The sequence below is a fragment of the Littorina saxatilis genome, linkage group LG1 (assembly GCF_037325665.1).
Source record: "Littorina saxatilis isolate snail1 linkage group LG1, US_GU_Lsax_2.0, whole genome shotgun sequence".
Classification (NCBI taxonomy): Eukaryota; Metazoa; Mollusca; class Gastropoda; order Littorinimorpha; family Littorinidae; genus Littorina; species Littorina saxatilis.
In genome coordinates, this window is record NC_090245.1 from 45543485 (window position 1) to 45570536 (window position 27052).

At 40.5% G+C, this 27052-nt stretch overlaps 1 protein-coding gene and 1 long non-coding RNA gene across 2 annotated transcripts in view; both read right to left on the reverse strand.

Moving 5' to 3' along the window:
- The window catches only part of LOC138976027 (solute carrier family 12 member 5-like), a 74600-nt gene that overhangs the window by 41827 nt on the left and 5721 nt on the right, over positions 1-27052 (reverse strand). The window contains exons 2-9 of the mRNA XM_070348858.1: positions 24161-24351; positions 20342-20491; positions 19044-19229; positions 18312-18523; positions 17739-17932; positions 15710-15946; positions 13976-14033; positions 12807-12925 (exon numbers count right to left, since the gene is read on the reverse strand). Of these exons, the coding sequence (XP_070204959.1) occupies positions 12807-12925; positions 13976-14033; positions 15710-15946; positions 17739-17932; positions 18312-18523; positions 19044-19229; positions 20342-20491; positions 24161-24351 (1347 nt within the window). The remainder of the gene's footprint in view (positions 1-12806; positions 12926-13975; positions 14034-15709; positions 15947-17738; positions 17933-18311; positions 18524-19043; positions 19230-20341; positions 20492-24160; positions 24352-27052) is intronic.
- On the reverse strand, positions 4898-9996 carry LOC138970987 (uncharacterized). The gene is made up of 2 exons (XR_011457137.1): positions 9557-9996; positions 4898-8152 (listed from the first exon to the last, which is right to left on the reverse strand). It is a non-coding gene; the product is annotated as an uncharacterized lncRNA (long non-coding RNA).

The window sequence follows — 27052 nt, forward strand, 5'->3', positions numbered from 1 at the left end:
AACTGCCTCCAACTCCAGGCGATTGATATGCCAAAGAAGCTGCGACTGAGGACACCGACCCGAGACCGTATGACCACCGATGTGAGCTCCCCATCCGGCAATAGACGCATCTGTAAAGAGGTCTAAGTCCGGAGGGGGCAGCGCAATGGGAACCCCCTGAGAGATCCAATCCAAATCCAGCCACCGACGCGCCGTGTGACTGAGCCATCCCTGGACGGGGACACTCTTGTCCCAATCCTGAGTGGCCGGATCCCAAAGAGACCTGAGAGCAGCCTGAAAAGGCCTCTTGTACACTCTTCCTATGGGAACCAACGTCGCCATCGATTCCATCTGACCTAGAATCGAGGCAAGCACCCTTACAGACGCCTGCTGTCGGCCATTTTAACGCCGACGAAAAACAGTCACCCAGAACTAAAAATTGTGCGTGCCTGTTCAAACAAAAAGCTATCAACCAAACAAAAACAGAAAGATCTCACCAAAAGGTAGATGGACAGGTAGACCCACAAGAAACAGCTAGTGTCACGGACGAGCCGGCATGCGAAGGCCAAAAGTGAGCGACAAAAATCGACACGTCCACCAAGTGCTGTCGAAAGTCCAGAATGATTATTCCGGATGCTGGCGCTCACGTGGTGTGCAGGGTGTTATGGGTAACCGAGCAAGGTCAGTACACAGCAACGGCTATGGCGTCTCTTTTTAGCTTGGTTACCACCCTTCTAAGGGCAGGTAATTTGAGTGGTTTTTTGACATCTAGCATGTGAGACTGAAGTCAATGCATTTATGAGAATTGGAGTAAGAATATGTAATTTAAGGGGTTATTATGACAACAGTTCTGTAATGCTGTGGATAAGATTAGTTGTTTGTTTCTCCAGTGACTATGAAAATGCTGCATGACTGCAGTGACACAATCTCAAAGCAAACATGTCCACCGTACAAACAAACACAGCTGAAAACTATAACTTAGATGAGTCAAAATATTTATCAAATGCTTACAAAAACAAGTCGCGTAAGGCGAAAATACAACATTTAGTCAAGCTGTCGAACTCACAGAATGAAACTGAACGCAATGCAATTTTTCAGCAAGACAGTTACTACTCGTAGCATCGTCAGTCCACCGCTCGTGGCAAAGGCAGTGAAATTGACAAGAAGAGCGGGGTAGTAGTTGCGCTCCGTGGCGATATAACCTTTGTGGTTGAAAACGACGTTAAAAACCAAATAAAGAAAGAAAGTAGTTGCGCTGAGAAGGATAGCACGCTTTTCTGTACCTCTCTTCGTTTTAACTTTCTGAGCGTGTTTTTAATCCAAACATATCATATCTATATGTTTTTGGAATCAGGAACCGACAAGGAATAAAATGAAAGTGTTTTTAAATTGATTTCGAAAATTTAATTTTGATCATAATTTTTATATTTTTAATTTTCAGAGCTTGTTTTAAATCCAAATATAACATATTTATATGTTTTTGGAATCAGAAAATGATGAAGAATAAGATGAACGTAAATTTGGATCGTTTTATTAGGTATTCCAAAGTGATTTTCAATTTTTAAATAACCCATATGAAACTTAGTTAAACAAATAGAGTTTTTCATTCTGAGCACAGGAATACTTTTTTTTTTAAGGTGGGCTGGGGAAAAAAAAAGATTTTTTTCCGTATTTTTGGACATCATTCTTCCGCACATTCAGACATACCTCAAGCACACAAATCAAGTCACATGAGTCCAAAAATGAGTTTATGAACACTTTATATACTTTTCAGATTGATAATGCAAAATACATTGACAGGAAATACATCGTAATAGAGATACAGAGCTACAAAAATGGCACACAATAGCAAAATAAGCCCTCTGCTACTCCCAACAACTGGGCAAGAGCCCATTTTCTAACTCTTTCATCTCTAAATCATACAATGCATTTTCATTGTAATATATTTTCTAGGAAGAGCAGGATATGATATCTAAGCCTAATTTTTTTCAACTCCATCTGACAACTGGTTAATACGATATCTTTGATCAAATATGCCAAAAGTGCTGTTTTGTCAAGTCGAGAAAAATGGCGACTAAGTAGTCATTTTTGGTCTGCCATAACTTTCTTGCTTTAAAAGTTACAAAGCTGTGTTTGGTATCCATTTGTTCAGTATTAAAAGCTCTTAATAAGTGATACACACTTGGATTTCTACATGCTTAATGAAAACATAGCAATGTCCTGAAAAAACAGATAATTATTTTGTACAAAACGTGAATTTTGGCTTCTTCTAAATGTTTTTATCTGGTTCAATGTTTAAGCTAATGCAAGTACCTTATACCAAAATTATTAGTTTTTAATGAACTGTCAGAACAGCAAAAAAGACAATGAACGTCTTATCTTCCATTGAAACCATAACTGTTTTTTATCTAAGGTATAAACAAAAACAAAAAAAATTTATTTAAAAAAAAAAATATGAAAAAAGTATGTCTTGATTAGCTTACTCTGTCATGCTTGCAAGTTGACTTTGTAAAAGCTCAATTTTCTGACTCAGTTTTGATGATTATTGTTGCACAGCAACTTTTTCTGCCGCCAGTGATAATTAAGCTTCCTCTTTTGAAATGTTTAGTTCTTGCTCAAGAATATTTTTTTAGCACAAGATCTTTTTGGTGGGTAGCTTTGAAATTTGCACTTCTTCTGTAGAGTTTGGAGTTTCTCACTCCTGATAAGCTTTCCTTCACATTTCTGTTCTTTTGCTGTAGTTTCTTGACTATAATTGGCATGCACTTGTTTGAGAAAAGTCCAGTTTTTCTTTAGCATTAGTCAAATCAGCAAAGTCCTTAGTTTGCCAAGTGGTAGTCAGATTTGCACCACCTACAATATACTCCAAATGTTCAAGCTTTTTTTCTGCCTTTTCTTTCTCTTCCTGTAGTATTTTGTGGTATTCCAGCGTAACCATTGTAGCAGCTGAATGTTGAACTTGCAGACTGCTAATGCTATGCTGGTTTTCTTCCCTACTGTCAAGTATTCCTGCTGGTTCAACTGTGCTGTGATTTACTAACTTCTCTTGCTCCTGGTTTGAGCTGCCCAGATTCTTGTTGGAAACACTTCTTCCTTGGCAACTGTTTGACTGCTCACTAATTTCATGAACCAAAAACTTCTCAAGTTCTTCAGGGCGCCTATCTTTAACTTTGCTTAAGGTTTTGTAGTGCATCATACTTTTCTCTTCAGACTTAGCAATCTGTGATCTAGAACATTTCAATCCCCTCCCCTAACACATTCAACCATTCAGAAGCAAAATCATGTTTTACATGTTCTTTCTTTCTAAATTGTTCAAGTGCAATCACAATCTGGTTTGTCAGTCGGATACCTGTTCTTAAAAATTGAGAACATGAATGCACATTTGACCAGTCAATGCCAACATCATCAAGTTCTATGTTTATCATGTTCACATAAGAGGTCTCTTTCAAGAATGCAGCATCAGCTGAAGAAACAGCAATGTTGTTAAAGGATTTTTCAGTCTTCTGGATCAGTGCCTTCACACGTTCTGGATATGAAGAGTCACAAAGCAGCCGACAGAACCAAACAGATACCTGCACACAAACACATATACACTGCTTACTTTTTTCAGAGAGAGAGAGAGAGAGAGAGAGAGAGAGAGGGAGAGAGAGAATGAGAGAGAGAGAGAGAGAGAGAGAGAGAGAGAGAGGGAGAGGGAGGGAGGGATTGTTTATCTAGCAAGGCAATTGCCCCATATGAAGGGGGGTGTGAAATGAAATAAAAAGTATACATACACATAGTATACATGCAGAACATCAAACGTGACAGACCATAAAATATCAGATTATTAACATAATATAGCAGAACAATATGAATACATAGAATATGCACAGAGAGAGAGAGAATGTAAGTTGCAACACTTATTTAGAACAAGAAGGGCAAAGCCCATACGACTCACATGCTTGACCTTGACCTTTACATGACCTTGACCTTCAGGGCCAAGGTCAAATACCTAAACCTAGCAATGACATCATACACTAAGAACTGCTTTACACATTTTTCCTACCAAAATACATGTGACCTTGACCCAAGACATAGGAAGTACAATGGTGCTTATTGGCTCTTTCTCCCATGAGATATGGTCACTTTTAGTGGTTCACTACCTTATTTTGGTCACATTTCATAAGGGTCAAAGTGACCTTGACCTTGATCATATGTGACCAAATGTGTCTCATGATGAAAGCATAACATGTGCCCCACATAATTTTTAAGTTTGAAAAAGTTATCTTCCATAGTTCAGGGTCAAGGTCACTTCAAAATATGTATACAATCCAACTTTGAAGAGCTCCTGTGACCTTGACCTTGAAGCAAGGTAAACCAAACTGGTATCAAAAGATGGGGCTTACTTTGCCCTATATATCATATATAGGTGAGGTATTCAATCTCAAAAACTTCAGAGAAAATGGGAAAAATGTGAAAAATAGCTGTTTTTTAGACAACATTTATGACCCCTGCGACCTTGACTTTGAAGCAAGGTCAAGATGCTATGTATGTTTTTTGGGGCCTTGTCATCATACACCATCTTGCCAAATTTGGTACTGATAGACTGAATAGTGTCCAAGAAATATCCAACGTTAAAGTTTTCCGGACGGACAGACGGACGTCCGGACGTCCTTGTTTGAACACCTGCCATCAAGTCAGTCAGGAACTGAGGAAGACTTGGTCTTCTCCCTCTGCCTGTCATTAAAAATGTCTCCTTCAGTTTCTGGAACCGATCATCTGAGATTGAGAAGGGAAAAGTTGGAGGGCATTAGCACAGTTAAGAATTACCATGTCAAGTAAGTAGGTAGCGGCAGTCAAAACTTGGTTTTGAAGTGAGAGTGAATGTTTTGTGATGTCTTGAAAGAAAAATAAAGTACAAGCAAAACACACAAAAAAGTAAGTGGATACCTTTATTAGTTCCTGAGATTTTGATATTTTAGTACATACGCTGTCGCGACTCTGCTTAAAACTGTAAAATAGGGCAACTTCAGCAGCATGTGGGTACCACATAGTTATCCTCAGCCCTTTCAACTTTTCAGGATCTGTTATCAGCAACCAAGAATAGAAAAAACACATAGTTCTAGCCCTCTAATCTCATATGGCTTCTGTCAGCAAGCATGCAAACTTCACGAAAAACACAATTAAACCCATCGCAAAATTGCACGGGAGGGCAACTTTGGGTCATCACAATTCACACAATATGTATAGCAGCTGTCTGAAACTTTCACATATTCCAAACAAATGTGTGTAGAACATGGCTATTTTTTTTCAGACAGCTTAGTTCAATGCTTTTGGAGTATAAGAGCCTCAAAAATGTCAAAAACCTCAATTTGTCAAGCGGAAAAACAGGAAAATTACAGTTTTTCGCACTTCAAGGCCAATAATTAAGAAACTATTTAAGATACAACGAAAAATTTTGGTGTGTAGATAGATTACAGTGTAATCTTTACAGACATCAGTAAAATTCAGTGTAATGTTGAAAATAATCCCCCAAGAGTGGACAAACCCCCCCCCCCCCCCCCCCCCCAGAGGGGGGTAGCACATTTCAGATTGAAATATTTCAGAAACTACTGAAAATACAGCCATGATTTTTGGTGTGTAGATTGATTACAATGTTATCTTCACAAATATGTGTTCAATCAAGTACACTACATTGGGGTGTGCACGTTAAAGATCCCACGATTGACAAAAGGGTCTTTCCTGGCAAAATTGTATAGGCGTAGATAAAAATGTCACTGTTATCCCTGCGCCTTGAATATGTGCGCGATATAAATTGCATAAAAAAAATTTTTTTTAAATTAAAAAAATATATATATATAAATCCCTGCGCTTAGAACTGTACCCACGGAATATGCGCGATATAAGCCTCATATTGATTGATTGATTGAAGTAAGATCTAGAGAATACTACATGGCTTGCTGTGTCGTACCAGATTTACACGAGTTGTTTTTTGACTCACATGCGAAGCAAAAGTGAGTCTATGTACTCACCCGAGTCGTCCGTCCGTCCGTCCCGGCGTCCGCCCGGAAAACTTTAACGTTGGATATTTCTTGGACACTATTAAGTCTATCAACACCTGATGTGGCCTGATGGTGTATGGTTACAAGATCTCAAAAAACATGTGCGGCAACTTGACCTCACTTCAAGTTCAAGGTCACAGGGGCCGTAATTGTTGTCTTAAAAACGGCCATTTTTCACATTTTCTTCTGAAGTTATCGAGAATGGCAACCTTAGCTATGTATGCTATACAGGGCAATGTAAGCCCTATCTTTGGACACCAGTTTGGTTGACCTTGCTTCAAGGTCAAGGTCGCAAGGGTCCTTTAAAGTTGGATTGTATACATATTTTGAAGTGACCTTGACCCTGAACTATGGAAGATAACTGTTTCAAACTTAAAAATTATGTGGGGCACATGTTATGCTTTCATCATGAGACACATTTGGTCGCATATGATCAAGGTCACTTTGACCCTTATGAAATGTGACCAAAATAAGGTAGTGAACCACTAAAAGTGACCATATCTCATGGTAGAAAGAGCCAATAAGCACCATTGTACTTCCTATGTCTTGAATTAACAGCTTTGTGTTGCATGACCTTAGATGACCTTGACCTTGGGTCAAGGTCACATGTATTTTGGTAGGAAAAATGTGTAAAGCAGTTCTTAGTGTATGATGTCATTGCTAGGTTTAGTTATTTGACCTTGACCCTGAAGGTCAAGGTCATGTAAAGGTCAAGGATGTGAGTCGTATGGGCTTTGCCCTTCTTGTTTAAATAGTGAACTGCGAAAGCGAGCTGTTTACTATTTGAAAAAGCAACGAGTGTAAATCTGGTACGACACAGCAAGCCATGTAGTATTCTGTTTATCCTACATTATATACTTCTGTGCCAGATCTAACTAAAAGTCACCGACAGCGATATTGCCTTTGGATCAACCGCTTTAGAACTTCAAACCACTTTACTCAATTTGACATTCATTCCTCCGCCATGACACACACTCTCAAACTAGGACAAAGTAGTTCGCCTTTGTCAACACTGTTAAGTTTAATATTCGAACAATCAAAACCGAGTACCTGCAAAACCGGTAAAATCCGTTGCGTTGATCGCGAGTCATGGCGGAGTATTCGAGCGAAGCAATGGTGACGCACGCTTCGAGACAATTTGTGGAAGAAATCAAACCCATCACTTCAAAATATACCAGATAAAAAGAAAAGCAGTGGCCACAGGATAAAAGAAACCAAAAGGAACAACAACAGCAAAGCATATCCTTCCTCGATAGGATTAGCTTGACCTTCCGGTTTATCCCATGTACTACTAATTTACATAGCTTGACCTTCCGGTTGACCTCATTTACATGATATACACACGTGTGATTTGAACGATTTTTATCTCACGGTTATCTCTCTCACGTATGTGGGATAAATTTACTAACATTGTTCACAGTTCTCTGGGGAAAACTAAATTCTTGCAAAGTGCACAGTCGGATGAGAAGTGACAGTCAAATGCATATATACCCCTTCTTCAAAGTCAGTCAAACAAAGTTGTCAGTCAAGTACTGCTTGAAACAGGTGTACATGGCAGGCAGGTTTGCTGGAGATTCGACTGTGAATGTTCTGCCAGAAGAAGAAAATGGTGCAAGCACAATGTTGTGTCCAAAAACAACCGATGCAGGAATCTGGCAGAAGTCAGCGATAGGTTCTCCTTTTTGTGGAACGATATTAGATCGAGCACCATGCCATTCACAAGTTCTGATGGACGGTCAAGGTCTTCCAGAAGGTCCGGATTGAGCAGGTGGTTTCTTGTGATCCTATGTTTCAGCAAATGAACCCCAACATTCCGGCCCATGATGCAACGCCCTGCGTCGATATCCAAAAATGCTTCTAGTTCTAATCCAGTCTTATTCCCCAGCTTTGTTGCTTCTTTCACTGTTCCCTCAATTTCTGCCTTGATTTCAAGTCCTTGCAGCAAGTTCACTCGAACACTTTGGGGAGAAATGAAACCAGGTCACTCCAATCCCTCCCTGTTTCCAACCGAAGCAGATCCAGCTGCAACAATAGCTTGTTGGTCAGTGGTACCAGCTGAAGTTTGGGTGGTCGACCTCTTCCAGTTGCTGTGAGTGTGAAAGCAGACTTCATTTGCTGGAAGTGAGCATCATCTGTAACACGCACAAACAAAACAAAAATGTAATACTATGTTCATAATATTTTTGTACTGAAACCATGAAGGCTACCAGTAAGTTCGTCACGCGGTAGATTCGTCACCCGTGACGAAATTACTGGCAGGGGTGGGCGGGTGTTAAGCTTAGAGCTTATGCTTTCAGATGTTTGATTTGTGGGAGAGATTCAAGATTCACTGACATTTTTTAGAGAGAGAGAAAGAGAGAGAGAGAGAGAGAAAGAGAGAGAGAGTTGTTATTTTAAAACCCGAGATCTACTCATTGTGCAGTTCTCAACTGAGCAGTTTTCAGACGACACAGTCCGAGCGTTGTTATTTTAAAACCCGAGATCTACTCATTGAGCAGTTCTCAACCCGAGATCTACTCATTGAGCAGTTCTCAAAAGCATGTAGTCTGAGAGAGGGAGCGAGAGAGAGAGAGAGAGAGAGAGAGAGAGAGAGAGAGAGAGAGAGACGGACGGACGTACATACACCCATATCCATGACACGCACGCACACACACGCACGTACAAACGCACAAACACTCACACACACCATCGCACACACACCCACACACTGACTAACACCCACACACGCGCGACCAAGAGAGAGAGAGAGGGAGTCCTATGACTTCAACCTCACTGTCAAGGAGGCAGAGAAACTCAATGTGAGGAGAGGGAGGGGTGGAAGGAGGTGAGAGAGAGAGAGAGAGAGAGAGAGAGAGAGAGAGAGAGAGAGAGATAGAGAGAGCCGCGCTCGGACTACTGTGGCGAAGTTACCGGGACCGGTGACGAATCTACCGTGTGATGAACTTACTGGAAGCCACCATGAAGGCCTGTTTACTTTCAGTTTTACTTTTGTCCCAAAACAAAAGTTTGCTTTGTTTTTCTGTCATGTATTTGGTTATTTTTTAACTCGTTTCTAATTTATTATATCACCTTGCTTGTCATGAGAAACAAATTAGTAATCACACAAGTTTGATGGACCATAAACTCTGATTAACTGGGGGGAAAAGGAAGAAGGAATGGAGATGCGCTAGGGTCAGTGCATGTAAGCTACGCTACTCGTTGCTAGGCCTAGTCTTGCACTTCCGGTTTTAGCAAAGGAACAATTATTCCTTTTAATCCTAATTTAATCCTCAAGAAAACAACAACTGAGAAACAAAAACCATCGGAGTAATAATTCAAGATTAGTTTGAAACAAATATATCACATGTACGGCGAAAGGCAAAAAATAACTTCGGTCGTTTATCGAGTACCCCCATTTCAACACCCAATACAAAATGACCCAGCACAAACTACTATCATCAAAATGAAAACTACGCACTCAAAACGCTAAATTCAGCAGAATGGTTCGACAGATCAACTTCTAAACACTAAATGAACAGAAAAACATCAACACTTACCAAGGATGGGTTTGATTTCTTCCACAAATTGTCTCGAAGCGTGCGTCACCATCGCTTCGCTTGAATACTCCGCCATGACTCGCGATCAACGCAACGGATTTTACCGGTTTTGCAGGTCCTCGGTTTTGATTGGCTCGCGCTTCGCGCGCATGAATCTTAAACGGAAACTTCCATATTTGGAGGATTCACAAGAAATCGGACTTTCTAGCGCATCTTTTACGACTACGATCGTTTGAGTTGTTTTTAAGTTACGAAAGGTTAAAGTTGGGCAATTTTTTATTGTCCATGTCTAAAATCCACCATCGATTTAATCTAAAAAATACCCCCCCTAGAAAGAAAAGGGACTCTTTCTTTAGCAGTCGACACTGGTTTCCGATCGTTGAATGAAACTATTTTTAGAAAATACAACGCCGAAAGGGAAACACCACAAAAAGTTGAAGAGCAAGTAGTAATGGCGGTCGCGTCACGGCTGTCCGAAAATCCGGAGAGAGTATTTGTGATTCACGCACACGCATTCAATCCAAGCACATTTTGCAAACAAATGGCATGGGGTAAAAGACAAAGAATCCAACTTCATTTCTGTAGTTTCCATTTTCAATAATATGCCATATATTGAAAGCTGTCGGAAATTGAAAACGTGTTATTTTCAGCACAGATCTCGCTTTCCCGCATGGGACTAGCGTTACTGCCGCTACCTACAAGAAGTGAACACAATATGATTGTATGGCGGTATGTGATGTTTTATGCTCAGATGACACAAAAACGTACTTGATGAAAATGAAGCCATTAAATTTGTGATGATTACACGCATTTATATGTCTCACCAACGCATACTCCAACAACACATACATACATACATTGTTTAATACTTTAACACATACATACTCGAAGAAGGAAAGTTAAAAAAAACAAAAACAAGAAGAGCAAACGCTCGATCGAGTCACTTTCGCAGTTCTGAATATTATATGAGGCATCAGATGGACAGGAAGAAATTGCTATTCACAACACAATGAGTCACGTTCACATAAAATTTGAGCCCGGTCACTTTTATAGTTTCCGAGAAAAGCCCAACGTTAAGTTGTGTGTTGCCGAACAGAAAAGGCTAGTTATCTCCCTTGTTTTTCTGATAACGTTCGTAAAAGGCTACAGATGTAAATACTTTGATGTAAAGAATAATCCTACAAAGTTTCAATCACATCCGATGAACTTTGTCAAAGATATAAAATGTCTAATTTTTCCTTTGACGCTGACCTGTGACCTTGAAAAAGGTCAAAGGTCAACGAAACCATCGTTAAAGTGTAGAGGTCATTGGAGGTCACGACTAAACAAAATATGAGCCCGATCGCTTTGATAGTTTCCGAGAAAAGTCCAACGTTAAGGTGGTGTCTACGGACGGCCGGCCGGCCGGCCGGCCGGCCGGCCGGCCGGCCGGACAGACTAACACTGACCGATTACATAGAGTCACTTTTTCTCAAGTGACTCAAAAATTAAAAATTGTGCATGAAAAGTTTAATGTTCATTGCAAGTCAACCACATTTTCAAGGAATGTTGTTACAACAGTGAAATAAAAAAAGAAGTGAACACAATAGTTAGAAAAGAAAACGGAATTATTTGACGTAAAAAAAGCGAAGTTGTTTGCACATCGTAAAATGTAAACAAGGAGATAAGGGAGATCACCCAGAAGACAACTATCGAGCACGCATGCAAAAAAGCTAATTTCTAGTAATTCTCTTTGTTAATGATTCAAATCAATGAACAGATTGTTAAAATTGTGTTTCAAGACTTTATTCCTTGAGTCATAATGCTTTATTTTCCTCACTGTAAAAATACAGCGTGCCGAGAAGTTCACTACTCCCACCTTCACAAACACTGTACTTCGTCTGCTATCAACTCGGTTCGTTCATCCCCCGTGTTTTTTTAAATAAGCAAATATATTTTAAAGAATTGAAAGAGAACACATTGTAAGGCATATATGCTTACCTTCTACACAATCTGGATCGAATGGTTCCTCAAAGTTTGGGTGCAAAATCGAATTTTCGCGACCGTGACGTGCCATCGCTTGATCTTCGTCAAACGCCCGCCATTATACGGCGTACTCGACAACGAGAAAAACGGGTTGCCTCGTTTTCGGTTCTCGGACAAGCAAACCGTTGGTTGCATCAGTATGAAAATAAGACCAGGTGAAAGTTCAAACTCCGATCTTGCCATTCGCATGCATAAAACCGGATATTGTTTGTTCTGAGATGGCAACATTTTCGAGCGAAGTTTTAAACTGAATAATAGTACTCTTAAACGGAAGCTAATCAAAATAATATTGATATCATCGGGAAGTTTAATCTTTCCTCTTCATGTCTATAGTAGCGGGTTGTTGCTAACTTTAATGGCTTATCTGCCCGAGCGGAGTTTTCCCGGTTGGGGTCAAAACAACGGAGCGAAAACTTCGTTCCGACGTCAGAAAATCACAAATTAGCAACCATTTTCACACGCGTATTTCAAATGTTAGATTTTGAATCTAATACTTCATTTTTGTTTTAAAGTAACTATGAAGAATCAATTATCATCTTGGTGTATTCTTTTTATTCAGTTCACCTCATTCCAGCGAGTTTGAACAAGTTAAAAACCAGTGAAAAATCACGCTCGGCGTCACTTTTCGCCACACGCGAAGAGCACTTTGGAATACCTAGTTTTATAAAAAAAATATTTTTTTTGCACAATTTTCAGATTTTTAATGACCAAAGTCATAAATTAATTTTTAAGCCACCAAGCTGAAATGCAATGCCGAAGTCCGGCCTTCATCGAAGATTGCTTGGCCAAAATTTCAATCAATTTGATTGAAAAATGAGGGTGTGACAGTGCCGCCTCAACTTTTACAAAAAGCCGGATATGACGTCATCAAAGGTATTTATCGAAAAACAGAAAAAAACATCCGGGGATATCATTCCCAGGAACTCTCATGTAAAATTTCATAAAGATCGGTCCAGTAGTTTGGTCTGAATCGCTCTACACACACACACGCACAGACAGACACACACACACACATACACCACGACCCTCGTCTCGATTCCCCCTCTATGTTAAAACATTTAGTCAAAACTTTACTAAATGTAATTAAAGAGCAAATCATAAAGAATGCATTTTATATCATGTCATACTTGTATCACCTCATTGCCCAATGTGTAATATGTCTGAAAAGGAAAACAATGGTGTAGCAATTATTACGCAATCGATCAGCTCAGCACTGGACACTCACCCATGAGAGCCTGCAGCCCGGCTCCCACTGTGGACATGAGAGCCCCCACAAGGATGACCCAGGGTGTCGGCCACGACAGACGCGACATGATCAGCTGATCATGTATACTGGTGCCAAACCTGACAGAAGAGAGGGGCAGGTGAGCACAGAAAATGTATCATTACTTCAGGAAAGCCAACAATGATTTTTCGTACAGATGGCATCACTTAATAACAAACTCTTTGTAATAGGTGAAACAGTATCAGAAAATGTTGTGATGCTTCTTTGATGAATTTATTAGATGTGGAACTGAAATAAATATGTACGTAGTATATTTGAAATACAAAATATCAGAAACCTACACATTAAAACGTTTCATTACACCTTGAGACTTGACTAAATGACTGCTTGATGTGCATGAATGGTAGGGAGGGAGGGAGGGAGAGAGATAGAGAGATAGAGAGAGAGAGAGGGACAGAGAGAGAGGGACAGAGAGAGAGGGACAGAGAAAGAGAGGGGAGGGATAGAGAGAGGGACAGAGAGAGAGGGATAGAGAGAGGGAGAGAGAGGGACAGAGAGAGGGAGAGAGAGGGACAGAGAGAGAGAGAGGAGAGAGAGAGAGAGGGAGAGAGAGAGGACAGAGAGAGGGAGAGAGAGAGAGGGAGGGAGAGAGAGGGAGGAAGAGAGAGGGACACAGAGAGAGAGAGAGAGAGACAGAGAGGGGGAGACAGAGAGGGGGACAGAGAGGGGGGGAGAGAGAGAGGGAGAGAGAGAGATAGAGGGAGAGAGAGAGAGAGGGAGAGAGAGAGAGAGGGAGAGAGAGAGAGAGGGAGAGACAGAGAGGGGGACAGAGAGAGAGAGAGAGAGAGAGAGGGAGGGAGAGAGAGAGAGGGAGGGAGAGAGAGGGAGGAAGGGAGAGATAGGGAGGGAGTGTGAGAGAGGGACAGAGAGAGAGAGGAAGAGAGAGGGAGGGGAGGGGAGGCAGGAGAGTGTTTGTTGTTGTTTGTTTGTTTGTTTGGGGTTGTTGATTGGGTTTTTTTGTTGTGATTGTTGCGGTGGTTTTTTTTTTTTTTTTTTTTTTTTGGGGGGGGGGGGGGGGGGGGGGGGAGGGGTTACGTCTAATTGAGAATAACTTGTGTCCATGTTTGTATACGTATACATGTGAGAGGAGAAGAACATCATTGACTCACTTGTCTCGTAACACCTGCCCCTCCACACAGGCCGAAAACATGACCACTGTGGACAAATCTGATTCATATAGGAAATATAAAGATTTGAAACAGAATACAAAACCATCAAGGCATACTCTCTGTCTACCAAATCCCTTATACACACTAGCCTCTTTCCACATGTTCCAGTTACTTGGTCATATGTTCTTGCAATGATTGTAAACTCAAAGTACAGTATACTGCCCCCTGCGTTGACCTCTCCCAACCCCCTTTTCCCTTCTCTTTCTCCCACCTAACTCTACTTTGTTGGCAGGGATTGGCTTGGGTTTTGTCCACTAGAGGTCCATTGACTGACTCATGCAGCCATGAATCAATCAGTCATTATGCAAACCAATCAGTCAAGTAAACAAGAAGGGCAAAGCCCATACGACTCACATGCTTGACCTTGACATGACCTAAACCTAGCAATGACATCATACACTAAGAACTGCTTTACACATTTTTCCTACTAAAATACATGTGACCTTGACCCAAGGTCATCCAAGGTCATGCAACACAAAGCTGTTAATCCAAGACATAGGAAGTACAATGGTGCTTATTGGCTCTTTCTACCATGAGATATGGTCACTTTTAGTGGTTCACTACCTTATTTTGGTCACATTTCATAAGGGTCAAAGTGACCTTGACCGTGATCATATGTGACCAAATGTGTCTCATGATGAAAGCATAACATGTGCCCCACATAATTTTTAAGTTTGAAACAGTTATCTTCCATAGTTCAGGGTCAAGGTCACTTCAAAATATGTATACAATCCAACTTTGAAGAGCTCCTGTGACCTTGACCTTGAAGCAAGGTAAACCAAACTGGTATCAAAAGATGGGGCTTACTTTGCCCTATATATCATATATAGGTGAGGTATTGAATCTCAAAAACTTCAGAGAAAATGGGGAAAATGTGAAAAATAGCTGTTTTTTAGACAACATTTATGACCCCTGCGACCTTGACCTTGAAGCAAGGTCAAGATACTATGTATGTTTATTTGGGCCTTGTCATCATACACCATCTTGCCAAATTTGGTACTGATAGACTGAATAGTGTCCAAGAAATATCCAACGTTAAAGTTTTCCGGACGGACAGACGGACGGACGGACGGACGGACGGACGGACGGACGGACGGACGGACGACTCGGGTGAGTACATAGACTCACTTTTGCTTCGCATGTGAGTCAAAAAAACCTTTCGTTCCACCACGGGACTTTCGCAATTGTGCATTACGGCAGTGGGGAGAAACTTCTGAAAGTTATTTACTTACAATGTACAAATGAGAGGAAAATTCATTTTATTTCTTCTTTTTTCCAATGGTCTTACATGTAGAGGAATAAAAGGTCTGAGGACACAATAACCATATTTATTTCAATTTAAGTAAGGAAGGGGAAAAAAAAGAAACAACAAGACAGCAGACAAAAATAAGACGAGCTGACTGACTCTGCTGCATGTCTATCGGTCAGTTGACGGATTGAGACCCATGTGTGTCGGTCTTTTCTGAATGTAACATGGCAAAAGACCAATGACCGACGCCCAAGCCAATCCCTGTGTTGGTACAACTACAACACATGCAAACGCCCAGGTCATTGTGACAACTCTGGACAAAGACAAAGGAGAAGTGTCAGAAAAATAAATGATGCTGAAGCTGCTGAAGACAACTGTCAGATGCTGTACATCCAAAACACAGGTCAATCAGCAATCAAGGATACAGACGATAGACGTGACTAACACTGCGTACAAGGTTCCCTGTGGAATCGACTTCTGCGCATCCTTCAGGTCCCCGGAGTAACTGGTTCCCTGCTCAAAACCAGTAATGGATGGAAAGTAGATGGCCAGAAGAATGACGAAAGACGTGGTGATATCCCGTGAGATTTCTCCTCTCCCTTGCTCCCCATACCCTTCCCCAACCAATGTGTCTATTTTTCCATAGTGATTTACGTAATTTTCTGCAAAAACAAACACATGCAACAGTTCAAACAAAAGCTTTTAAAATCCTCATAAATTAAGCAAAACAACAACATATTCATTAGAGAAATTAAAGAGATGAATTATAATCAAGATCTGACAATCTTGGGTAACAGGTTGCACACCAGACAGAACAGAACAAGTCGCGTAAGGCGAAAATACAATATTTAGTCAAGTAGCTGTCGAACTCACAGAATGAAACTGAACGCAACGCAACGCAGCAAGACCGTATACTCGTAGCATCGTCACTCCACCGCCCGTGGCAAAGGCAGTGCACGTGGAATTGACAAGAAGAGCGGGGTATTCGTTGCGCTGAGAAGGATAGCACGCTTTTCTGTACCTCTCTTCGTTTTAACTTTCTGAGCGTGTTTTTAATGCAAACATATCATATCTATATATTTTTGGAATCAGGAACCGACAAGGAATAAGATGAAAGTGTTTTTAAATTGATTTCGAAAAAAAAAATTTGATAATAATTTTTATATATTTAATTTTCAGAGCTTGTTTTTAATCCGAATATAACATATTTATATGTTTTTGGAATCAGCAAATGATGGAGAATAAGATAAACGTAAATTTGGATCGTTTTATAAATTTTTATTTTTTTTTACAATTTTCAGATTTTTAATGACCAAAGTCATTAATTAATTTTTAAGCCACCAAGCTGAAATGCAATACCGAACCCCGGGCTTCGTCGAAGAGTACTTGACCAAAATTTCAACCAATTTGGTTGAAAAATGAGGGCGTGACAGTGCCGCCTCAACTTTCACGAAAAGCCGGATATGACGTCATCAAAGACATTTATCAAAAAAATGAAAAAAACGTTCGGGGATTTCATACCCAGGAACTCTCATGTCAAATTTCATAAAGATCGGTCCAGTAGTTTAGTCTGAATCGCTCTACACACACACACAGACAGACAGACAGACGCACATACACCACGACCCTCGTTTCGATTCCCCCTCGATGTTAAAATATTTAGTCAAAACTTGACTAAATATAAAAAGACAACAAAATCAAGGCATTTTTAATTGTGTGTGTAGTCTTCACAAAATATAGGATTTGACATGGCAAGAAGCTGCAGGGAGGGGGTAGAGAGGGGAGGATTGGTGTTTGAGTGTTTAATACCCTTTTTCCTAAGCTTGTTATCTTCGTATTCTAATGCCCCATTTACATCTTCATCACACTTGCCATCTCGCTCGTTTACTTCCCGTTACCGGCGCGTGTTGTCCGTCAGTGCGTGTCAGTTTTGTTTATCTCAACCGTGGGAGCAAGTCTCGGCTTGCCGGATGGCTGCGGTGTCTGGCTGATTCTGGAGTTTCCTCTCCCCTAACTTTCTGAGTCTGTCATCTAGCGATGTCCCTGTTAATTCCTCAATAATGTTTAAGAAAAATCGGATATTGGGTGGGGGGGGGGGGGGGGAAGACGGGTGGTGGGGTGATGGTGTGGGGATGGTTAGGGTAGAGAAAAACGGCGGTTTTTTCCCCGCCAGAGTGAATGCATTCATTTTACAATTCACAGTACTATCGTCATATAGGCTGTACCAATAATGATTATAATATATATATTAATAATTCCTGATCTGCACGCATCTTCCACTAGTTGTTTTCCTTGTCTAGAGAGACAGTGAGGAAGGCGACAGGATGTTTACCATCTGGAAAGTGCCAAGCAGGTGGCAAGTGATAGCCAGCTCGCAAACTTGTTCCAGAGGTGTGAACCGTCCATAACAGTAACTAGACAGTATGCATGCAACAAGTAAAAACTTACAAGCACCTTTTAACAGTCGAAGGCTGAAGCCTGGAACTCCAGGGCGCAGTTCTGCCTTGTGCTTTTCGAAGTAAGGGTCGCATGTGCCATTGTTGCACCACAAATGATACATGGGGCCAGAGCTATTTTTGTGGCACTGTAAAATTCCATTTTCTGAAATAGGTTTAGCTTCCAGCAGTCGGTCACCAAGAAAACACACCCTGAAAAAGTAAAGCAGGAAAGTTGCCTTAGTTCTAATAACCTCAACCTCTAAGACAATAAATATACGAATTTGACACAGAAATCTTCATCTTACAATCATCATTAAATTCTTCTTTGATTTTATTCACAAAAATGTGAAAGCTTTAACCATCAAAACAGAAATAAAATGACAGCTTTGTAATCGATGACCTTAATCTTGAAGACATGACTCAAACTTTCATTGCAATATTTTGTTCTTACAATACTAAAACTTCAAGTTCCACACTAAGAACTTCAGTGATCACTGACCTTGCGCAAGTAGAAGTAAACGGTACAAACACTTGTCTGCTTTCCTGTGAACAAGTAATGGGCAATATAAGACGGTAAATAAATACTCACTTCATACTGCCTTCGGGATTGGCAACAAACATGCCGATGTAGACGCTGAGAATGGCAATGAGGACCGAGGACAAAACAACCAGAGCAAACTTGGAGACGAATTTGACACCGATGAAGACACAGGCAGCAACCAGGATGAGCAGAAGTGTGCCAAACAAACGAGCATTGTTGTACTTGTCCTCAAACACATTCATCTGGGGTACGATATATGTCTGCAAGCAAAAAAATATCAATAACTCGACCATCCTCTAAGACTATGCCTTTGAAACACACTTCAATTTATGCAGGTGTTTTGGCATTTTGTGAATTATAAACTGGCCTAGAAAGTAGCAGGGAGATGACCAACAGCATACTAACACAACCGCGTGAAACAATTTGCTTGAAAATGTACCATAAGTATGGTACTTAATGAAATCAAAGTGAGCGCATGCGCTTCAGGTCAATGCCTCTCTCAGGTGTTGAAAACAACAATCAGTCCAGAATCTATAACAATAGCACTTTCGTTTGTTGAACTATTGAAGTTGTGAAATGCCTCAATAACAAAATATAAAGTACTAAATACTACGAGGTTAATAAACTTACCATCTGCATATCCTTTCTCATTTGTACTCAATTTAAACACGATAACATTTAATATTGCCAGATATCAAAATAAACGAAGGAAAAAGTGAAAGAAAGCTTCGGAAAATACTATGTGAGAGAAAGATATGAAGAGAGCATAATTGTCCTTACCGTGAGGAGCTCAATGGAACCTGCGAGGTACATGGCCACAGAGATAGAGATTCCCATGAAAAACAGAATGCCAACTGCTCCGCCAAACTCCGGCCCCAGGGAGCGTGAAATCATGAAGTAGGTTCCTCCCCCGGTCACTTGACCGTTGGTTGCTATGGCGCAGATGGAAAGAGAGGTCAGGATGCTCTGGAGAGAAGAGGCAAAAGAGAGCTGCTGGTCAGCCTGTGTGGACATGCATGGTGGTCCACATTCTGCCATTACAACACACACACAAACACTCACATGAACATATACCTCAGTGTTGTTCCCGACTCAGAGAACGATAGCTCGGCTCGACCTGGACTGACATTATGTATTCATAGGTCCAAATGTACCCCGTATTTGACGGACTACAAGCCGCGACTTTTTTTTTTTTTAAATCGCATTGCGGCTTATAAAAAGATGCGGCTAAAACGTTACCAAAACTTGAATAGCATTCACCTAATGGAAGTCGCCACGGATTTTCATTTCGCTTGATTAGCGATTACCGGTACTTTATTAGCTCTCTACTCAAGACTCGGCGCTTTTCTCTTTCTTTCGCGAATCTTCGTTTGTCAACAAGTCGTCTTGACAAGATAGCGTACAGAGAAACACCGGATGTATCAGGATCTCGCGCACGCGAGATTTAGTTTTTTTGTGTCTCGCGATAGTTGGAGGAGCGAGAGCCGCCATGTTGTGTTTTCGTCTGCTCGAAATGAGCGCAAAAGTCGTAAATCATCCAAAAAAAAGCTTATTCTGGGCGGGACTACATGTGTGTGTTGGTTACAAATTGTGTGTGTGATATTTTTCTTCAAACTTTTTCACTTTTCTCCTTTGTTTCACTTGTTTATTCTCGGAGCCGATTTCGCCAAATACCGTACTTTCGTTTGCCTGGTTGTTTTGATTGATTGACACGATCTGATTATATTTTTTTCGACGGCGGCTAATATAGTGACGCGGCCTATACGTGGCTCGTCCCAATTTTTTTGTTAAAAGTCAGGGGTGCGGCTTATAAAACGGTGCGTCTTGTAATCCGTCAAATACGGTACTGGTTACACTTTTTTTTTATTCCGTCTGAAAAAATCCACAGCACTCATTTTATGTGAACAGAACCATATTGCCTCCCCCTCCCCCCCCCCCCCCCCCCCCAACTTCTCTAACACAAGCAGACAAGATAGCCAAAAAGCCTGCCACACTTTTCCTCAAAAACACATAGACATGTATCTACAAACAAACACTGCAATTCACTGCAAAGCTAGAAACTGTAAGGCCATACTCACCACACCACAACAACTGAAGACGATAAAGAAAGCTTCGACGGAGCCTGCCTCTCCCACAATCCAGTAGAGGCGCACAAAGTAGATGACACCGAAGATGTTCTGGAGACAAGGCATGAACACCCCAAGCATTGTTCCAAGGTTGGCCTTGTCCTGAAAACAAAAATAATGGATTTATAACTCTGCTAGTACGTTCTGAAATTAAAAGTGAAATACAGCTAATATCTCAAAATCATAGAGAATTTTTATTTTGCTCTCCGTAAGCAATAATTCAATCATACAACAACAACAAAAGGTTATGGCACCTAATAATGGAGGATACTATTATTTATCTGCAGCTCTGATTTCATGACAGTATTTTTTATTATTCATTTTTACATTTAGTCAAGTTTTGACTAAATGTTTTAACATAGAGGGGGAATCGTGACGACTCGAGGGTCGTGGTGTATGTGTGTGTGTGTGTGTGTGTCTGTCTGTCTGTCTGTCTGTGCGTGTGTGTGTGTGTAGAGCGATTCAGAGTAAACTACTGGACCGATCTTTATGAAATTTTACATGAGAGTTCCTGGGAATGATATCCCCAGACGTTTTTTTCATTTTTTCGATAAATGTCTTTTATGACGTCATATCCGGCTTTTTGTAAAAGTTGAGGCGGCACTGTCACACCCTCAATTTTCAATCAAATTGATTGAAATTTTGGCCAAGCAATCTTCGACGAAGGCCGGACTTCGGTATCGCATTTCAGCATGGAGGCTTAAAAATTAATTAATGACTTTGGTCATTAAAAATCTGAAAATTGTAATTAAAATTATTTTTTTTATAAAACGATCCAAAATTACTTTTATTTTATTCTTCATCATGTTCTGATTCCAAAAACATATAAATATGTTATATTCGGATTAAAAACAAGCTCTGAAAATTAAAAATATAAAAATTATGATTAAAATTAAATTTCCGAAATCGTTTTAAAAACTATTTCATCTTATTCCTTGTCGGTTCCTGATTCCAAAAACATATAGATATGATATGTTTGGATTAAAAACACACTCAGAAAGTTAAAACGAAGAGAGGTACACATGTACAGTAAAGCGTGCTGTGAAGCACAGCACAACCGCTACCGCGCCAAACAGGCTCGTCACTTTCACTGCCTTTTGCACTAGCGGCGGACTACAGCTTGACTAAATGTAGTAATTTTGCCTTACGCGACTTGTTTAAATTCGGCGTCACCTAAAAATGAGCTGGAGACTCCCACACCCATACAGAGGTAACAAGAGCTATAAAAACAGAATTATTATAAATGAAAGTTGGATAATCATGACTAGCTAAGACAGAAAAAAAGTTACAGATTTATACACCCCAAAATCAACTAGTCTTTTCAATCTCAAGAGACAAGACGCTATAAGTTAACACTAAGAGCCAATTGTCCCCCAGAAAAAGTCAATTGTTCAAACCGACATTCTAACAATAAATCCAAACAGGTCGACACAAGCCCATAATTTGGGCATCAACCAGCTGAGAAACAAAAATCATTTTATAAACATAACACAGCCCATATAAACTACATGGGTTCAAGGAAATAACCATTTCAGCCCAGCATTTATTCAACAAAACTAACCTTACGAGGAAATTCCTGAATTTCCAAAGCCAAGCAAAAACAAAACAAAACAAAACAAAACTTGGGATTTATAATCCCCAGCTCCAAAAATCAATGCAAGAGTTGCTTTCTGATAAGAGTGTTTGCACAGAGGGGCCAGCTGTTATGCACAACACAGACATTAAAACAGTGGATGCTGCTTTTGGAGGAAATTTAGGAAGCGGAAGAATGTGTTACCAGGGTAAGAACAGACTTGAGACGAAACTGCAGCTACCATCAGAGGCACAAAAAGAGGCTTGACAATAGACAGATGGACAATGAGAGACAGACGGATGATGGATGACAGAATATAAACAGATTGGCAAACAGGAAATTCAATGAAAAACATTTTCATCCCTTCAAGCTAGGATTTGAAAAAAGCTGATTTGACTTTTTGCCCAGCAAGTTTAAACCGGTAAATATATCATTCCATTAAAAAAGGAACACGTACTCAGCTGAGGATTATATTTGCAGTTAGCAGGCAAGTCATAAACTTATCCCAAACTCTTTGGCTTTTCTCATTTCATGCATCATTAATGAGTTTCCCTTCTACTTCTAGAGGCAAATGGTTCATTATGAGACAGCACCTCATCAACAATCCTTGAACTGAAACACACGCCTCCAAACATCCTTGCAGAAGTGGCCAAATAGGAAAGGGTGCATTCTCCTTAGTCCTAGCTATCAAAGATATCCTACTACAGTAGACCTGCCCCTCTCTTCAAGACCACCAAACCTCTGTAAAAATCAGGTCTTAAAAGAGAGATCGAGTCTTAAAACAGGGCTCACACATGTCAGTCACAGAACATTTCTAAAAGCAGGGTCGGGGGGGGGGGGGGGATTCTTTAATGTGTGTGTGTGTGTGTGTGTGTGTGTGTGTGTGTGTGTGTGTGTGTGTGTGTGTGAGTGTAGGGGGGTCTCAAAATGGGGGTTCCACTGTACAGTTACAAAAGAGGTTCCACTGTATCTGGATTCTTTAGAACCCCTTGCCGCTGCTACGTTTAGCAAGGCTATGCAAAAATGTCTTGCTAGCTTTCTATTGGCTTCTGTTCTCTTTTCTGAATTTCCTTCCTGATTTAGAAACAGCCATCTTAGGGCTAATCTTCAGGGGATTGTGATAAATATCAAAGTCCAAGGTCCCTATATATATATAGCTCCACAATAAACTTGCTACAGATCTGTTGCTTTGTCCCCGATCTCTGTGTGGCAGTTTATCAGAAAAGTCATATTTTAAAGTCTGATGCAAAAATACCTTATTTCCACAACAAGGATGGACACAGAAGCAGAGATAAGGTGGAGTGAGTGAACCAATTAGCAACCAGACAAAAAAGGGGGGTAGAGAGAGAGAGAGAGAGAGAGAGAGAGAGAGAGAGAGAGAGAGAGAGAGAGAGAGAGAGAGAGAGAGAGAGAGAGAGAGAGAGTGTGTCTGGCTATGGTACGGTGTGTGCGACTGGGTATGTGTGTGTGTGTCTGTCAGGGTGTGTGTATGTGTGTCAGTGTGCATACATGCGCGTGCAAGGGAGAGTTTGTGTCTGTGACGGCTCATTCGCAAACACTGAACTTTCAGATAGGTCAGTCTGAAGGCTGTGTATGCTGGAAAAGATTTAAGGTACACGTCTTAACTTTAAGCCGTGTTTCCATTTATATAGCTCAACACAATGTCAATGGTGACGCGTCACCGGTACAAAGGAAGCGGCAGCGACGAAAAATCCTGCAATATAGCAGAAACAACGAAATTGTGTATCCAAATGCACAGCGTGCCCCGCAGCCGTAAATTGGTAATCGAGTCAAAAGTGAATGTGGTCTTAGCCCTCCTAAATCTTCCACCGCCCCCTACAACCTGGGTTATACAGTGGTACCTCCACAAATTACCCTTCCATTTGACATGTTCCACTCAATCAATATATTTATGATCCCTTTTCTGTGAAGGATTATTTCTTCTTCTATTTCTTAGTATTTTTTACCTTTATATTACGCCCCCCTCTCTTTTACGACATATGACTGACAATTGGTGGATTTATCACGACTTTTCCCAAAATTATCATGATTTTTGTTCCCTAAATGTCATCTCCAGTCAATTTAGTCAGTACGCAAAAATGTGCTGAAATCCTCTCCATGTACAAAGTCTGCTTTCCTGTGAGGTGAACTCTTATCAGAGGTGCCTCTTGTCGGAGGTAGCACTATACAAAACACACCTTTGGTTCTTGATCCTCTTCATTGTTGGCGCCAGGGTGGGTGTAGTCGTAGAGCAGCGTCTGGACACTCTTATCCTTTCCCTCATCGTCATAGAGATCCATTTTGTTGTCAAACATGACGGTGGTGTTGGTGTCCACAGAGAACTGCACCCCATGGGGCGCCTTGTCATCGTTATCATCAGACTCAGGCCCTGCACACACACACACAAAATAAAGAAAGGAAATTAGTCTTCGCCATAGTGATCGTCATCTTTGTCGTTTTGCAAATCCGTAGGATATGACACTGAGATTCTGGTGTTAAACCTGAAATAGTAATGTAAACGGCAATGTTTATCCACATATTCTCTAAATTATTTTATCAAAACATGGTATCTAATAATTAAGCATGTGTTGGAAGACAATTAAGAGGCATTGAAGGAATTATTTAACAGAATAGATTCCTGCCCTTGTTTGGAGACTAATTTACTGTATCAGCTGATCCAGGTTGCGAGTGAAACGTCAGCTTTAGTCCAGCTAAATAATGTTTCACAAATCGACAGAGACAACAAAAATCAGACAAATGAAAATGGCAAAGCAATCACCGAATCAAAAAAATATTTGCCCTTAGAGCATTTCGCTGCTTAAAAGCAAGAACATGCACCCCATTGTGACAGCTTGCCTGGGGGTATCAGTTTCTTCACAGGTTCTGACATCAATTTCTTGATTAAAATGCTGCATGTAATATCAGGTATGGGAATTGAAAATTGTGAAAATGTATAACTGAAGACGCGAAGCGTCAAGTCGACGGCGCAAAGCGTCAAGTCGACGGCGCAAAGCGTCAAGTCGACGGCGCAAAGCGCCTAGCTTTACTAGGGGGGTCTGGGGAAAAATGTCTCCAAAGAACCCAGATGGTGCAATCTGGTGTCATCTGAGCTCCAAGTTTGCCATTAAATTCTGTTTTTAGAATCAGAGTTTTTAGTACCAATTTTTGCTTTTTTGAAGAAAAAATAAATATATACATGTATTATATGGGTTAAATTTGTTAAAAAATTGATCTGTTGAGACAAACAGGAAAATGTAACTTGTAACACAATCTGAGCTGTGCAATCTGGTTTACTTTCAACCATAAAAGTTCAAGTAACTGAGGCGGGCGGTAGCAGTGCGTGAACAAAGTATGGAAAGTTTTCGCGGGCTTTTGCGCAAGGGCAAAAGTAACCGGTGCTTTTTTTGTGTGCCTCCCCCTTTATTTTTTTGGCGGACACTTTTGCTTTTTCGGTGGAACACACAAAAAAATCGGCGGAAATCCGCCGTTCGGCGAACAATTCCCATGCCAGAATATAGAACGTGGATTAGAAATCTCATAAAAATAAAAGTCTCTTTTTTCTTTAATCTAAAATAAAAAGGCTTTTCCAATGGCTACAGCCAGAGGGTAAAAACTGATCTGCTTCAATATGAAACTGAGCATTCAGATGGAACAGTTAAATACAGTGAAATCACAAAAGAAACAAACAAAACAAAGAAGCAAGTGGAGTGCACTGTACAATCAACCTGAGTGTTCAAAGCAAGTAAGAACTGCAGCCTCAAAGAAAGAACACAAACAACTCATGTGCCCTGAAGGATCAACCTGAGATTCAACGGCAATTTAAAAAGAGAGCTAGTGCACCCTCCAAAACACATCATCTTCACTACCATCACCGCCGCTGACAGACAAATCTTTTTCAGGTCTTAAAAGGAGGGTTCCACTGTATTAATATATATGTATATGAATCAAAAATATTTGCTGTTCTACCCTAATAAATGAATGTCTAAGATTTAGGTCTATCAATCTAATTGCCCAAAACTTGATCCAAATGCGATCTGACATATCAATCATTTAACTTAAACTTTATTCAATCCTAAGAATATTCCAGAAACAAACTTGCCCCACCCCCAAACCCCTTCAATTCCCACCAACAATGGGCAGATTATGTGTATGTGTGTATAAGAATTTTAAAAGGGGTATTATTATAAAAGTATAATATTAGCATAAGAATATTACCACAGCAAAATAATCAGTTTCACAATCTGAATTCTCTCTCAAAAGAATAACTACTATACATCATGCTCTTATCCTGGCTGTATTCATGACTGATCAGTGCAAACGGGAATCCAGTTTCAGTGGAGATGGGAATTCCAGTTTTCACTAGAGGAAATAGGAATTGGGGGAAATAATGTGTTCAAAGGTTTATAATTGTTGTTAAAACCATTTCATCTCGAGTCATTCATGACTTTAAGGCTTACTCATTGCAGGTATTGAAATGCACACATAAAAATAAATATTATTGAATTGATATAATCGAACAACACAGAGTAATTGCGCACAATAAGTTTTTTTTATCAATATAATTCAATCATATCACAAAGTTAAAAGTTTAAATAAGATGAAGCATGAGATAGAGAGAGAGAGAGAGAGAGAGAGAGAGAGAGAGAGAGAGAGAGAGAGAGAGAGAGAGAGAGAGAGAGAGCCGAGGAGAGAGAGAGAGATGGCCGAGGAGAGAGAGATGGCCAAGGAGAGAGAGAGAGAGATGGCCGAGGAGAGAGAGATGGCCAAGGAGAGAGAGAGAGAGATGGCCGAGGAGAGAGAGAGAGAGATGGCCTCGGCCATCAGAGCCGACAGTATTATTGTATTGTATTGTATTGTAAAACCACGACTACTGAACGTTCACTCAGTCGTCTATCTGTCTGGCCTTCTCACTTCTTTCTTTTGTGAACTCTTAGTCCTAAGGCCCCCCCAAAAAAGTTGTATGTTTCTGGTCACCCGACCCTACCTAGTTTTTTCCCGCCGACCCTAGACTTTTTTTTTATTGCATTTGTAAAACAAGAGGCGAAGCCTTCAAGGCTCCCGTAAGAAATAGACAAACAGTAACACAAACT